This window comes from Lathamus discolor, chromosome 4 (assembly GCF_037157495.1).
Source record: "Lathamus discolor isolate bLatDis1 chromosome 4, bLatDis1.hap1, whole genome shotgun sequence".
In the NCBI taxonomy this organism is placed as follows: domain Eukaryota; kingdom Metazoa; phylum Chordata; class Aves; order Psittaciformes; family Psittacidae; genus Lathamus; species Lathamus discolor.
This window is the reverse complement of record NC_088887.1, coordinates 2,822,830-2,839,631: the sequence shown is the minus strand read 5'-3', so window position 1 is coordinate 2,839,631 and position 16,802 is coordinate 2,822,830. Positions and strand designations below refer to the sequence as shown.

At 46.8% G+C, this 16,802-nt stretch overlaps 2 protein-coding genes across 3 annotated transcripts in view; both read right to left on the bottom strand.

The window, feature by feature from the left end:
- The window catches only part of PLCXD2 (phosphatidylinositol specific phospholipase C X domain containing 2), a 50,971-nt gene extending 46,289 nt beyond the window's left edge, over positions 1–4,682 (bottom strand). For both annotated transcript variants that reach the window (XM_065676020.1, XM_065676019.1), the window contains exon 1: positions 4,499–4,682. In XM_065676020.1, coding sequence (XP_065532092.1) covers positions 4,499–4,628 — 130 coding nt within the window. In that variant the 5' untranslated portion in view covers positions 4,629–4,682. The remainder of the gene's footprint in view (positions 1–4,498) is intronic.
- A 7,929-nt stretch (positions 4,683–12,611) lies between these two features.
- CD96 (CD96 molecule) overlaps positions 12,612–16,802 on the bottom strand; it is a 46,741-nt gene continuing 42,550 nt past the window's right edge. The window contains 3 exon segments of the mRNA XM_065675992.1: positions 12,612–14,278; positions 14,280–14,349; positions 15,932–16,055. Coding sequence (XP_065532064.1) covers positions 14,240–14,278; positions 14,280–14,349; positions 15,932–16,055 — 233 coding nt within the window. The 3' untranslated portion in view covers positions 12,612–14,239.

The window sequence follows — 16,802 nt, the reverse complement described above, 5'->3', positions numbered from 1 at the left end:
ACTACTTATATTGTCTTGTACAGTCTTATTTTAAACACACTTGAGCCAATAGGTTTTTGTCTGTTATAAAACTGCTTTTGAAACTGCAAAGCTCGTCTTTTAATCAGCTCCAACTACCCATAACCAAGCATCTCACAGAACTCACCACCAAACATCCAGCCTGATGCAGACAGCAACAGCTCTGCATTCCAATTGCTCTGCATTACTTAGAAATGAGATCCCAGCCATCCTTCCACACGCTTTTGGAATAAGAGTGAACACACCAGCTGGCATCACTAGAAGATGACAGAAAAGGTTCTATCATCTGTACACCATCAGAAGCCACAACTGAAGAGCTGCCCTACCTCTCCCAGATGGACAGGCTGCCCTGCCTGCACATTCCACATCAATGGAACAAAGTGCCTTACAACCTTCAGTTCTACATGTACAGCATCTAAAAACCTGACTTTGGTGGTGTTTCAGGTCATTCTTAGATGTACAAAATTTGACTAACAAAGAAACATTTACATTCCCAAGATTAAATAAGAAATCCTACACTCTAAGGCAAAAACATTGGTATAAGGTTGGGTTTTGGTTTTCTTATTATCACACTTCAAAGTGCTGAAGTAAAACATTTTATTTCCCCCCCACCAAGTTTTGTGTTTTTCAGCTCTTTACCTCAGTGACTCCTAACAACCTGACCTGAATTCAGATTCAAATTAATGGTTCCCCAACTAAACTTAATTTTTACAAATACCAGGTGTTTCCCCATAACAACATGAAAACCCACACCATCTATATACAGCCATTCAACCTGTTGTGTCCTGCCTACATCAACAGCACTACATCAGGTTAACCTTCATGTTCCCGCAGGACACCCACGTGCTCCAGCATCCATCCTGGGGCTTGCCCAATCCCATAAACAGTTGTCTCAAGGTTTTCTTACAGGAACGCTTCTACAAATAAAATCCCTCTAAGCCATCATTAACACGGAAAAGCTTTCTCATCAGGCTAGCTGGATGAACACACACTTTCAGACTTGTAAGAGTAGAGTAGGCAGGGGACAGAAGAGGCATTTAATTAGCTTGCTGCTATTATGAAAGGGTACCCACAACTATCCTGAGTGATCCTGCAAGCAGCACTGGATCCCTACCTAAATGATCATAACTTTTGTTCGGAAGACGAGGAAAGAAAATCAGTACTGGGTAAAAAAAAAACCCTCACAGCTACCCATCCTTACCAGAACGGGGAGCCAATATAGGGATATAGCTTGGTTGAAAACTGCAAAGTATACCTACCTGTTACATTATGGCTCTTAATCATTCAAGGAAGGAATAAGCCAGAGAGGGTTAAGGAAATGCATTATTACTGAGACCTAAAGGAAAACAGAACTGACTACTCATCAGCTCATCACATTTATCCAGGAGCTTGGAGCCTGGACTAACAAAACACTCAATAAGCAAACACTGGTATTTGGCAGTGAATATCTGCTAGATTGCTCTGCTGTCTCAAAAATAAGAGCCACAAGCTCATGATCTCAGAGAGAAAGCACCTTGAGAAAGATCAAGTGTTTCACCCATCCTAATACAAGTATTCATGTAAAAGCTTGATGAAAATGAAAAATGGTGCTGTATCTTCACAAGCAGCAAGATTGCTCAAATCCTAGCACCTAGTTATTTACATTACTGCAGAAATTACTTAGACAAGTAGTTTGTCTAAAACAGTACAAATTGGACATGCCACGGTGCTATGAATTAACAGCATGCAAGTACAAGCAAGAAACAAGCTAGGCTTCTATACCAAATTCTTTTAAACAGCTGATTTACTTCAAAACTTGATCAGCAAGAGCACTGCAGCTTTCTCTTGTGTTCCATTTCTCAACAGAGCAATAACACAACTAACAGGATGCAGATTAACATATGGCCAAGGAAAGTAACAAGTCTCACAGTAGCACGTGATTTCATAAAATCATTTGGAGTAAAGCAGCTTGAGATTAAACAAATGCCATACAAAGCCCTGCCAAGAGTCACATTTGCAATCAAAATGGTTAAGAGTTCATTTTTAGACCCACATTCAAAGAGGATTAGCCTGGAGTATAATTAAGAGAAAACCCTCTAGAGTTTCACAGAAGGTCATCAGTTGAAGGTGCTTTAGTTGGTTTGAGTATATTGCATGCGTGGAAGTTGATGACATTATAGTTACTTCATATTTGACAGTTTCTCATCATGAAAGAGGCCTTCTCTCACGAGACTGCATGGAAAACCTCATCTCTTTTCCTTGAACAAGACCATACTGGTTTAGCATTTTGCCTACAATTTGGGTTTCTTTCCCAATAGAAACAGCAGATAAGCCCAAGCTTTGGAAGATGACCCTGAATATTCAAAAGTCTCTCTCCATTCTGAAGACAGTTAAATCATCACAAACACCAAACTGACATACTTTATTAAATATCCGACTTAAACATCATTTGCCAACAGGTTGATTCCAAGGTCTGAGCAAATAATGACTTTCTCTGCCCTCAGGTAGCATGACTTTGACCACAGGAAATAGCTTGGGGAATCACAGAATCATGTAGGTTAAAAAGAACCCCACAGGTCACAGCTATCTTTTTTAAAGCCAGTGAAAAGAAGCAGCTCCAAAAGCAGAAGTGCTTGCAACAAAGAACCAGATATACTTAGCATTATACAAAGCAGCTAGTTAAGACTTTCCCACTTACAACATCATACAATAAAACCTAACCAGTTTCTTCTCTGTGCCCCATAACACCAACATTTTGTCCTTTTCAGAAAAAAAAAAAGTATAATTTTTCAAATGCTGCCTTTTTCCCCAAGTGTGAGGTACAAAAAAACTAACCAAGTTTTATGGGTTTGAATGCTGGCTTTATTTCAAGCTAAAACAAGTTTCAGGGTTTCAAGCCCTAGAGTTAAATCTCTGCTCCTATTTGCAAAGGATGACTGGGAATCAGGAGAAGAAAACGAAAAACCCAAACAAAACCAAGCCAGTTGAGTTCATCACTCCAGCAAAGGAAGTAAATGCGCCCAGAGAGGGATAAACAGCCCTTAAGCACAGACAAAACCACTTCTCACTTGAGTTGAGGCCTTTCTTCTCACTTTTTTTACTACTATTTCAGGTGAAGCAGCAGTGAGTGCTGTAGTACCTACACCACGGGAGGCCCATAGCCCCTCCTCTACATGCTTGAAGTATCTTTTGGCTATCTCTGCTGGCACAAAAAAGGAACTTGTCCATTTCTCAGGAACTGTCTCTACATAACATATATCCAAAACATGTCCTCTATTTAACATTTACCCAAAGGATTTTGACAAGCTAAGGCGCTGCCATGCAAATCAAGCCTGTACTACTAGCAGCCAGAGTCTAGCATTCAGTATTAGAATGAGCTGCTACAATAGCTGCCCCTAAAGTCTTCCCTATTGACATCTAAAAGCAGTATTAGAGGGGTTTCTTTTGCTATTTACAGATGGAAAGCCAGCCTACTCCTAAGTTTCGGGCCATCTGTTGTCTTCCTCATTTATCCGTTTACGTATTCATAAACTAGAAGTGATGACACTTCACCTAGTCAATTCTTAAACTGGCCAATAATATCCCAATGAAGGATATCCTATAAAAAGATGCTGAGAGAATTAAGGCTGTTCAGCCTGGAGAAGGCTCTGGGGAAACCTTACAGCAACCTTCCAGTACCTAAAGCGGACTTTCAAGCAGGACTTTTTAGTATGGTTTGTAGCAATAAGACAAAACGCACTGTTTTAAACTAAAAGACAGCCGACAGAAGCTAGATATAAGGAAGACATTTAAAATAAAGGTGGTGAAACACTTATCACAGGTTGCCCAAGGAGGCAGCAGACGCCTCATCCCTTAAAACACCCAAGCTCAGGTCAGACAGGGCTCTGAGCAACCCCATTAGTTGAACATACCCCTGTTCATTGCAGTGGGGGTTAGAACTAGAACACCTATAGAAGGCCCTTCTAAACTAAACTACATTATGATTGTATGATTCCAGAACGACGCTGCACTCTTCTCCTATCTGACAACCCACCTAAGTCCTGCTATAAAAAGGCAGTTTCCATGTGGTGAACCTCCGGTTGTAAGGGTCAACATAAACAAACCTCTTTCCCTACCTGCTTTTAGCCTTGCTTAAACAAGCTGGAAAACACCAAACAGGACCTCCAGCGCTCACAGCTACCTTCTTCTAAAGCCAGTAAAAACAAGAAGGCCAACGGGTTAGACTCTCAGCAGTGTTGACACAAGATTAAGCTCTCCTTCTTCTCTCACAACACACGGGACTCACGTCAGCTCTCACAGGGCCTCTCAGACCCAGCCTAAACCCAACAGCGAGCAAACACCCCGCGGGCAGCGCCGGTCGAGCACTTCCCTCCGGGGGCTCAGGCCCCTTCGAGGAGCCAGACCCCAGCCTAGGCTCACCCCAGCGGGCACAGGCCCAGGCTTAGGCCCCAGCGCCTCCGGCACCCAGACAACCCCTCCCGTTTCCGCCGCACCGCCCTACCCGGGATCGCCAGGTTGGAGAGCGGGTAGGAGCGCAGCGCCGCCGGCAGCGAGCCCATCCAGTCCGCGTTACCGTCCGCCATGGCTCCCCGCCGCCGCCGGCCGCCTTGCTTCCCGGCCGGAGACCTCATCCCGGGCCCGAGGAGCCGGGCCAGGCCCGGCCGTCAGCAGCAGGGCCGGCGGGGTTAGAGCCGGTAACGGCAGCCCGCCCCCCTTATGTAACAGGTGCGGCGCCGTCACCGCGGCAGGGAGAGCAGCCATTGGCTGCCGGCCGCTGGCCCCGCCCCACCGGTAGCGCGGCCTGCGGCAGGTGCTGTGGCCTCCGTCCCGGGGAGCGCGGTGCCCCTGCCCGCCGAGCGGCACCGGCAGCCGCCGCATGGCTTCCCGTTCGGCACCCCCGGGCCCGGCCGCAGGGCTCGAATGGACCTGTTTGGGCTCCGGCGGCCGCAGGCACGGCTCCGGCAAGCCCAGCACCTGAGATCCGGCTTCTCCCGAGCCAGCGTGTGCTGCTGGTGGCACCGGCTGGGGAAGTGTGCGGGTGCCCGTGGCTTTGTGCGCCTGCGCTGGGCAGTGGTAACGCTGTTGGGGTGCGCTTCCCTCTCTAGGGGAAGCCGTACGTGAGCGGCTGCCCCATGTGTACCGGGATCATTCCGTGAGCTTGGATGTGATGCTGCCCTCAATACGGAGGGCCAATGCTATGGGGCTTACCATGTTGACCAGTCAGTGTTAGCTGCAGCAATTTATGCACTGCACCTGACAAGAGCCATCACGGCAGCAGATTTAAGGAGCAAGACAGGGCAGCCTCAATCCTTTCCACCTGTGCAGTCAGTCTCACGCTTTGCCTTACACTGCGTTTAGCTGTGGGGTAAAGCATTTTGTCCAGCACGATTCCTGGATTTGCTATGATACGCATAACGGATCCTCTAAGACACTCTTTCTCCCTCGCATTATTGGACGTATTTGAAGGATAATGCTTTGTCAGCAAATCCTCTTAACTGCTTCTTACAAGTATCTACAAACATACTATTTCCATACTCTTCACATAGGACATGGAGACAACTGGTCTGCTCCATCATATGCTAGTGAAAAAACCCCAACAAACACTGCTCTGAAAGATAACTTTTCACTGTCAAATGAATAAAGGCTGAAAACGAAATTCCAAGGGTTATATATTCCACTACTCCTCCGTTTTGCCTGTAAGGAAGTATTTTTTAAATGAACAGGTATTTTTCGTTTGGCATATGAATGTTTGCACGTTATTCGCAGGATGCTTTCATTAATATACAGAAAAACTCCTAATTGAACTATATAGTATACATAGACTTAATGTATCTGTAAATTCGTATATGTTGACTGTATATATTCACCTAATACGGCCATAATCTATCTTCCATACATCTACATTATCCTTTTCAAGGAAGCGCACAAAGATGTTTTGTGTTTAAAGCTTCGGTACAGAACAATCTTTAGAACAGTGCCATTTTCTTTTAGGTTCTTATGTTCTTTTAGCTTTTTAGGTAGGTTTCTACAAAGCACTCCTGACCTATAGCTCCTCGCACTCAAGGAGGATCACAGAGGGTGGGTTTGGCATGCATTCAGCTGTCCTGAAGCCCTGTTCCCCCTTCCCATTAGGACCATGTAGTGCACTGGCCTCTGATGCAGGACAGAGCAGGCTATGCTGCTCAAAGCTGTACATAATGGGATCATAAACTTTTTGTCTTGTGATTAAATTTGTATCTTCAGCTGAAAGGCAGACTGTCATGTGGGAGCTCCAGTCCATGTTCCTGCAAGTTTATCTCCTTTAAATGACTACTGTACATTACCCTCTTTCTCACATCCCCACCATCGCGGCTTGGGACCACGCAGCAAACCAGCGTGTGTGAGCTCCTTAAACACAGTTGGCAGCCATGGCTGCTTCACGGTGTAGCTTTCTAGGATGGGAAAGCTTTGCAGTACAGGGGTAGCCATTTCACCGAGGTTGTGACGTTCTTGAGGACGTCTTTGGAGCAATACTTTGCTGTAGTCAGTGAAACTGTAAACACTGAAGTTGTATTCTAGAGCCAAAACAATAGAAGCTGACCACTGACACGGTACTCCTGGTGTCCTTGCCAGGCCACATACTGCATTTGCCATCATTCAAATGACACGAGGAAGATGGATTGTGTGTGACAGATGGCAGTGTCTGAAGGGGAGCAGGCAGGGTGTGCGCTGTTATGGAAAAAGCGACTCCACAAAAGCAGGTCTTGACGGTCCTCTGCCATCAAGTCAGCTAGAATAGAGGGGTGTAAACTGGGGAGAAAAGGAGCCTCAAACCTGTCCCCTTCACAGCCTCCCAAAAGCCTCTGACCCTTTGCCATTGCTTTTTAATGTGACAGCATTGGGGTACTTCAGTGCTACGGCAGTGACCGCCTCATTCGCTCACGGTTACATTCAGCATCCCCAGCCTATGACATGCAGCGTGAGTACACCCAGGCTCTTGTGGTTAAGATGGTTTCTAAACCTCCAAGCTGCAAAGGACATTTAGACTGTGTGGGACACCAACAGCTCGAAACCAGAATGAGGAGGGAAAGAGGAGACTTCAGCTGGGAGCATCAGATGCGACACACAGATATTTGCCTGCAGTAACCACTGTCAGAACTCTCTTATGGTCCAAAAGTCCTTCCTGTGCTTTTCTAGAAAAGAACAACATTAAATTGCCTGTTCTTTTCCCCAAAACCTCAACCTCTTTCCATTTCCACAAAACTCTGTAATTTTATTCTCTAGTCAGTACCGAGCCCTGCCATAATGAACATTAATTGCAATGGCCAGAGGGAACAAATGTGCATTAATAATACAATTCCATTTTCCGCCAACTAAACCCACAAATTAGCTGGGGTCTTGTCACTTGAGACCATTCAACTGCTCCACTTCAAGCATGTTTTTAAGTGGCTGCAACAATGAATACCTAAGCAGGGAGGGAATATACCATACTATCGACATCCATCTTGTAAAGTCTACATCAAGGTCAGTAGTTGTTGGACTTTTCCACGCTGCTGTGGAGCATTCACACGTGAATCACCTTCAGCAGTGAGGATGGCTTGCCTGAAACTTTACTATCTCTTTTCCCCTGTGGATTACGTAGCCATAGTTATGCCTTATGTGGCTTTACTGAAAGAGTTCGGCTATTCCCTTGTGCCAGAGTACAATCCCACGTCATGGGCAGCCCAGACAACCTAGCAGCTGAGATCCCATTCCCACAGCCCTAACCCTCCTATTTGAAATACATAGTCAAAAGATTAGCTGTGCGGATCGTGCTGATGCTGTTTAAGCACCAAGAGGCATATGGGGTTTGCTGTTAGTCGATTCCAAACATACAAGCGTGCTTTATTTGAATTTCAACACGTGGCTCTTGGGCTGCCATATGCAGAATATGAAGCCAGAACAATGAACTTTTAAAAGTGCTTCAAAGCAACAGAAAACAAATTGATAACATCAAGTGCTACAAGGAACTTAGCCTCCTTCTCCTTACCGTGTTGAATACCCTGATAACACGTGTCCCATTATTCAACAGGGTGCATTGCTACTGTTAAAAAGCTTTCGGTTAGTGTTCCCAAAGTCTTCAAACTGAGTCCAAAATCTACTATGCCATGTAAATTCCAGATTCTTACTGCAATTTATCAGCAGACAATAGATCAAATGGGGTTTTGAAATGGCTTCTGTGTCATCTGCGTATTTTAAAGGTCACTTTGCTACTGATGAGAGGAAAACTGCAGGATTCACTCTCACAGAGAGAAGCTAATTGCTTACCATTTCATGTAAGTATATTCTCACTCCTCCAAGCTGTTCATTACCATTTTTACCCTGACTGTAATGGAATTATTTAACATTTAAACCCATCAGACGCACTTAATCACAAACCTCTGCAGACACTGCTGCATTTAAAACATCGCTTCTTCAAGTGCAGTAGACCAAATAGCAGTGTTCGTTTCCCATTTTACAGCAAGCCAAAGAACCACTGTGACTATCACAGCACTTTTTGCCCTTCCTAAGTACATTGCAAATACTTAGATGTCTATCACATAATATACCCTTTATAATAATGACTTCTTTTTCTGCCCACCAGTCATAGCCTCAATATCAGCACATATCAATGTATTACCCACTTCTCTCTCCCACCTTTGCTTGCTTCTTGCAAGCCCTTGGCATCTGCTACTCTGTTTGACAATAGCGAGCCATTCAATACTTCATTTACACCACATGAGGGTGTTTCAAGCTGTGGAGGATGCCAGACAGAGTTAATTCGGAAGTCCTCCTGTCTGGAAAGGAACCAAGGGGCAAAAAGAGACATTATTTTCCCACTGATTAAGAATCTTACTGGGGCACCCTTGTACAAGAGACTTCGAAAGGAAAAAGATGAAGCCTCCCACGCCAGGTTGGAAGAGGATGCTTTAAAGAGGATGTTTTAAACAGATGGCAGAGGACTTTTAAAGACATAATCCCACGCTCCCTGAATTCAAGTAATCTTTGCTCAAGACTTCCCCGAGCTTTGTCTTGTCCTTAAGGAATCATGTAAAATATGATATGATTTCATATTATTTCCAGTAAAATCTCCTTAGACAGGATTAAGTAATCATTATCCCACTGCAGAGCTCTTTAAAAGCTTTCCATTGGCTTCGTGCTCAAAGTTAATTGCAGAGTCAGGAAGAATTAGCTACTAACATAAACAATATATAAAACAAAATTGTCCCTTCATATACTGCTTCTTCTGGAGTTTAAGCATACACAGATCTGTCCCATGTTTGTCTGCTCTGATGAGCGATGGCTTTAAAGCCAGCAAAGACAGCATAAGGTCACTCATACCTGTTGTGGTCAGCAGGTATCCTTTCCATACGCAACTTTTTAAAGCAAACACATATATAAAAAGGAACCCAGAGCACCTGACAAGGCTTCCAACACAGCTGCAACGAGGAAAGCATCTCTCTAAAAGAGAAAACTCTGTTGGTCCATGTTAAGATGGTCTTTTTCCCCAGGAAATCCCAGGTGGCAAAGACTATTATCAGCAACTGTTAACATATGAGCTGGGCTCTGGAATGGCCAAGCAGCCTGTGCTCTCCCATCGCCTGCTCCCAGGCACTGCCACACTGCAAACTATAGGGGTGCTTCTTCAATAAGCAAGCCCAGCTTAATTCATTTACAGGATCAAAATGTGCCTTGTAGGAAAAGCCACTGTAATGCATGTTAAAAGGAGGCATGGTTCAGAGGCAGAAGGTCATTCAGGAGGAATAAGGCTTGGTGGGGTGGCTGCCAGGCATGCAAGGACCAGAGCATCCTCTAAGCTCACAGCTGTCCCCTCCTTTGCTGAGGAGATAGAAGCCAAGCAGAGGCAGAGGGCACCCATCTGCCCCATGTACAACAGGCCTGGGGCTAGCAGTCGTTCCTTGCCTGTGGTTAGCAGGACCCACACCACCTGGACACAACCATCAGGAACAGCAATTGGAGAGTGCTGGGTAAAGTCACTCTGTTCGCTGAGTCCCAGCTCTGCCACTGACTTCACAAAGCATATGAATAGAATAGAATAGAATAGAATAGAATAGAATAGAATAGAACAGAATGGAATATAATGGAATAGAACAGAACCGGGTCAGAAAGGGCCTCAAGATCATCTCGTTCCAGCCCCCTGCCATGGGCAGGGACACCTCACACTAAACCATCTCACCCAAACAACCATAGGGAACAAACTGCTTGCTTTTATCCACTCCCCACCCCCTGCAACAGTGTGCTGTCTCCCAAAAGCAGATGAAGGCCACTTGCACACAGAACCCCCTTGCTGCTTAGCTTTCCAATGCGTTGCTTTTACAGCTGTGTAATGCGCATATGAAAGCCCATATAGAGCAGACACAGCTTATTTCACAGTATTGCCTCTGTGTTACGTGTGACCTCAGATTCTGACTCAGGTCTGCTTTACAGGCTTTCCTGTGTTACAGATTTGCGTTTAGCAACGTAGCACTGCGCTGGGTTTGGATGGGGTACAGCTCATTTTCTTCATAGTAGCTGCTATGGGGCTGCGTTTCGGGTTTGTGCTGGGAACAGTGCTGGTCACACAGGGATGCTGTAGTTCCTGCAGTGCTTACACAGAGCCAAGGCCTTTCCTACCTCTCACCCCATCCCACCAGCGAGTGGCTGGGGGTGCACATGAGGTTTGGGGGGGGTGCACACAGGTGGATAGCTGACTCCACCTGGCCACAGGGATATTCCACACCATAAGGCATCATGTTCAGTATATAAAGCCGATGGAATAAAGAAGGAAGAGTGGAATGTTGGGAGTGATGGTGTTTGTCTTTCCAAGTAACTGTTAACCTGTGGTCGAATCCCTGCTTTCCCGCAGATGGCTGAACCATCTGGGGAATGGATCCCTTGTTTTGCTTTGTTTATGCGTGTGTCTTTTGCTTTACCTCTTAAACCGTCTTGATCCCGACCCAGGAGGTTTCTCACTTGTACCTTTGGATTCTCGCCCCCATCCCACAGGAGGGAGCGAGCGAGCAGCTGAGGGGGCTGAGCTGAGCTGCTCAGCTCAAAGCAGAGGCTCTGTACAATAACCTTCCATACCCATGCAGCAAGCTTCAAACACATTACTCTTATAGAAGAGCTTTCCTGACACTCCCATAGTGTCGCTTCTGTCATTCCCTCTCTTTGCTGCTTTCAGGACCTCAGGGGTAGTTTCCCAGGTGGCTTAAGCCACACTTGAAGCATCTGGTAACTGTATCTGGTCCAAGTTATTCCAGGGTTGGAATAAGCACCCATGTCCGAGCTGGAGGTTTTAAACCTACACACTGGGGCAGCTGGTGCCAAAAATAATGGCTTCAGAGTTGTTTGTGGTGGGCTTTTTTTTCCTGTTTAAGTTAAAGCAGGGGTAAATTTTGAACCCCATCACAATTCTTGATTATGTTACATGTTTATCCAGTGAGGGGCAGATGAAGCCAAACAGAAACAGAAACTACCTTGCGCTCGATTTATCTTCATTGTAATGAAAGGATGGAGACGGGGGCTGGCAGGTGGGGATTTTCCCTCCCTCTTCCCCCCGCTCCCACATGTTCGCCCTCTGCAGATGGAGGGGAGGGCAGGCATTCTCCTTGTCCCCTTCCGTCAGCCCCGCAGTGCCCCCCGAATCCCACTCCTCCGGCCCGGAACAGAGGGACACGGGCGCTGCTCGCCGCCGGCGCGGTGCTGCGGCGCCACCTGCTGTTCAGATGCGGGAGCGCGGCTGCTGCGCCGCGGGTGTTTCCTTGGCGCTGGGGGAGCTCCAAGGAATGATCCCCTGGAGAGGCTGGAAGTGGTCCCCAGCCAGGCTGGAATGGCCCTGGGGGAGCTCCAAGGAATGATCCCCTGGAGAGGCTGGAAGTGTCCTCAGCCAGACTAGAGCGGCCTGGGGGTCGCTAACTGGCTGAGCCATGTTTGTGGAAGCAGCATCCTTTGGGACGGATGCGGGCAGGGAGCCAGACGGAGCTCTTGGTGGCTCTCGTCGCAGCCTGGCTCCGTTAGCAAGTCGTGGTGTGTTCCCAAAGGCAAAACCTCAGTGCCGGAGGGAACATCTCCAACCTGAAGCAACCGTGGGGTTAAAATAGCCGAGAGGATAAAATAACGCCACTTTGCCGCTATGCGATGGGAGTCTGCTATCGACCTCTAATGACAAGGAAGCAAGCTGTGCTCTCTGCATCCTTTGGAATACGGCTATCCAGCTTGCTTTTTTATCCTGACTTCTTTGTTTAAAAGCAGCAAGCTGCCTTCTTTTTCAGGACTGAGAGCATGAAAAGTTAAACTGCTTTTGCTTCTACAAACCCATACAGACAAGAAACACTCAAATTAATATTGAGCCTTCCCTGCATGCAGAGTCTGTGCAGTTTTGTAGGGAGGAAGGTGTTTTCTGTTCAGCACAGATGTTCCCTTAATGATAGATTTAGAACTGCTTATGTTATAAGGTAAATAATAGAACAAAATGCTTCTAAAAAGGTCTGTCAGATCATTCTTTCCAGTAAGCCATGCATTCACCTGAAGTCCCAGGAAATACAGTGCTCCAAACCCTGATACTCATTGACCCGTGTTTAGCAGTAAATAAAGCAAATCCCTAAGCCAGAATACAGTTTTAAGCTTGACATGATTGAGTTTTAGTTGATTTGCATTAATTACAGAACTACCATCGTGTTAACAATACATCTCCCAACAAGCTTGGAGGGACGGTTTCTTGGCTGGCTGAAGGTAACGTAAGACCACCCTGCTGCCAAAAGCAGCGTCCTGCCGCAGCTCCTGCGCCTTGCATTGGTGACCGCACAGCCTTGCTGACCTGGCTGGGAACTCCGGGAATCCCACCCTCAGCATGGATGCTTAATCAGGAGTGAAAGTGCAAGGGAGCACACACGGCCCTGGCAGGACGGAATCACAGAATGGCTTGGGTTGGAACAGACCTTAAAGCTCATCCAGTCCCAACCCCTGCCATGGCCAGGGACACCTTCCACTAGAGCAGGTTGCCCCAAGCCACGTCCAACCTGGCCTTGAACACTGCCAGGGATGGGGCAGCCACAGCTTCTCCGGGCACCCTGTGCCAGCGCCTCAGCACCCTCACAGAGAAGAGCTTCTTCCTAATATCTAACCTAAAACTATTGTCTTTCGATTTAAAGCCATTACCCCTTGTCTAGAACTACATGCCATTGTAAAGAGTCCCTCTCCAGCTTTCTTGTAGGCGCTGGAAGCTGCTATAGGGTATCCCCAGAGCCTTCTCTTCTCCAGGGTGAACAACCCCAACTCTCTCAGCCTGTCTCCATAGGAGAGGTGCTCCAGCAGCTCTCTGTGGCTTTGGGTAAGACTGGAGCATCACTTCTGTGGGCTTAAGGCACCTGGGAAACCATCCCTGGGGGTTTAGAAAATATGAAGATAGCAAATGACAGAAGCTCATTCAGACCAAAGGAGAATAGAATTATTAGAGTCCTTTTTCTTTCTTCACATGTATCATCAGGTATAACTGCAGAAAAGCAGACTCAAGAGTGATTATTGTTTCAAAGGCACAGCACCTCCAAAAGGACCAGCATTTCCCATTACCTTTAGGGTCCTAATTCATTTCAGCCCTCAAGTCTCTGCTCCACGGGTCCAAAGCTGGCTCTTTCTTGCGACATCGCCAACAACTGGTTCGTCTTCGCAAACAGCCCCACCAAGCCTGCACCGTGGCCTTTCCCTACCGCACCATCCTGTGCTGCAACCCCATGACAACAGATGCAGGCTCGCTCTTTCCGTGCTGATTGCTTTTGGTTTCACAGCGATACCAAATTCCATGTGGTTCATATTCATCAATATTTGTGTAGCAAAACATGTAAGAATTGTAAGAATGGCTCATGTAGGTATCAAAAACCTTGTGTTAAACCAACGTTTCCGTGGTGCCCATATGGCAGAGCTGTCATCTCTATACACTTAGCAAAACAAAAGGCTGGTGGAGTGATGTGTTAATCTGTTCCCATTAACAAGACAGCAAATTCCCCCTTGATCACGCAGCTCAAATTAAGCACCTGTAATCTCATGGTGACACTCACAATGGTGTTAATGTAATGCATACATAGAGATAGACGGGACGAAATAAGTGTCCTCAGGAGTGCTCAGCTTCCAGCATTGATGTCATTTAGGCGCTCTGCATTTTAATATGGGTCATTAACACCAAACTTCTGTCATCACTGGTTTCAAGACAAAGCCTTTTTAATTGCGACAGTCTCCTGTGGGCTACTTACAGGTTTTCCAGCTCGTGGCAGGATGGGGGGGTCCCATTCAGATTCCACCATGCAGGCATACTTTATCGGAGGCGGCGGTGGCTTGAAAGATGGAGGTCTGTCCATTCTGAAATCGAAGAGGAAAAAAAGCACTATCACACAAAAGCTGTATAAAAGACTGCTGCAAAACGTGCACAGGAGGACGTAGATGGACACTAAGTCATTATAAGAGCACCTGACATTTGCTTTTACATAGCATGACTTCCCTGTTTCTGTTCTATAGCCGCAGCGCACCTCCCGGTATTCATTTGGCTTTCTCAGCTCCCGCCTCCAGTTTTACTTTAGTCATGCTTTAAAAGACAGACCGTGGTCCTGGTGAAGCATTCAAAACCCTTGCAGAGTTTTTTCGCTCACACTGCTCTCGGATGGCGTATTTAAAGACTCAACTTTTCCTTTGTCGATTTATAGGCCAAGTTAAAGAAAGGCCCCATCCCAAATCGGTGCAAAAATTAATCCCATTTTTACCTTTGATATACAGGGTTTGCAGCCGTGTTTCAAAAAGGCTTTTTAGGACCGCAAATGATTCATTAACACCGTGATTTTTCAAACATTTTAGTAATGCTAGTAAGATTAAAAATAATTGGCTCTTAGATAGTGCTTTCATCAGTAGATCTCCGAGTGCTTTAGTAGGGAATTAAACTTTGGTAATAATTACAAACTCAGTGCTTCTTTGGCTGGTATTAAGTTTTAGGTAGCCTACTTTCACACATATTATTCACAACCGAAACGGAGTTACCCTAGAAGTACGGTTTCATTAAAACATGTCCTCAAGTAACCATGCAGAATGAGAGAGCCAAAGCAGCTGGCAGGCAGGCTAATAGAAGTGGGGGGGCTCTGGGATAAAGAAATTGACTTGTATTCATCCCTCGTGCCCTGAAGGTGCACTGCAGCTCTTTCTTTATAGTTTGTTTTATAGATAACCCACAGAACAGATGAAAGGACTGAGAAAACTCAACATAAAAAGGACATGGAGCTGTTGGAACAAGTCCAGAGGAGGCCCACGAGGATGATCAGGGACTGGAGCACCTCCCGTATGAAGACAGGCTGAGGAAGTTGCGGCTGTTCAGCCTGGAGAAGAGAAGGCTGCGTGGAGACCTCATAGCAGCCTTCCAGTACCTGAAGGGGGCTTATAGGGATGCTGGGGAGGGACTCTTCATCAGGGACTGTAGTGACAGGACAAGGGGGTAACGGGTTAAAACTTAAACAGGGGAAGTTTAGATTGGATATAAGGAGGAAATTCTTTCCTGTGAGGGTGGTGAGGCACTGGAATGGGTTGCCCAGGGAGGTTGTGAGTGCTCCATCCCTGGCAGTGTTCAAGGCCAGGTTGCACGAAGCCTTGTGTGGGATGGTTTTAGTGTGAGGTGTCCCTGCCCATGGCGGGGGGGTTGGAACTGGATGATCTTGAGGTCCTTTCCAACCCTAACTAGTCTATGATTCTAACACTCCACATTTCCTACTGCTGTATGGCAAAACATGGCAGCAGCATCCACGTACTCAAAGGCCTTGTGCAGGACGGGTAATGTCAAGGGGAAAATGTGTCAATCCAAACAGCTGGGTTAGAGTTTATGCTGTTGTCGTGGTTTTAAACCACAACAGCTGTCCTCTGTGCCACCCCTCCCACATCTGCGGTTCCCCTTCCTCGTACTCACATCTCTTTTTGGTACTGACACCATTTCCTGATGCCCAAAGCTATCAGAAAGCTGCAGGAGAGGAGCAGGACAGCTACCACTGTTGGCCAGGGGAAGTGACTGGCTTTCGTGTTCATCACACCACCTGGAAGGGACACAAGAAGACAGAGCTCAGCTGAACGCCCTCAGAGAGGAGGCAAATGTGGGCTTGCTGCCTGTAGCTCGCTGCCCCCAGCACAGTGCTAGTGATGATACAGCCCCAAATCAACACTGGACTGTGAAGCCTCCCAGGTTGAGTATCCCAAGCTCTGAGCATTGCAGCTCTGATTTATGGAATTAACCCGCTTCTGTTCTGACTGGGTTTACGGGCTGATTTCAGCCACCCATCCATTCACATGATGGGGTTGTTGAGGCACAGGCTGGCCAGTGTTTCATCTGAAAATCAGTGCTTTTGTCTGTTTCTATGTGAGCTTCTTTAAGGGGAAGCACGCTGGCACCGGGCCCTGCTGAAACAGCTGGCTAAAGGCACAGCCACTTTTTGGTGTGGGATCTTGTTGATGGCACAACAACCCTGCCTCTCCCTTGCTGCCTCTTCTGCTTCTAGTGCTGTGATCCCCCACTTCTGCACAGCCACCTTTGAAGGGTGCTGGTAGCTGAAAGAGGTACCCTCAGGGTCCCAGCTATAGGGAGAAAGGAGAGGAGGACCACAGACCGAGGGGTGCAGCAGCGGGCTGGTTGCTAGGGAGGCTTGAAGCACAAGAGTCACTGGGTGATGCCACCTCATTGTCACCTCTCCTTGTGCTGGTATCACAACCCTTTGTAATGCTGGTCATGCTGGGATGTCACTAAGCCTGGGTCTTAGCCACAGTGGTAGCCAGTGCCGTGGCCGGAC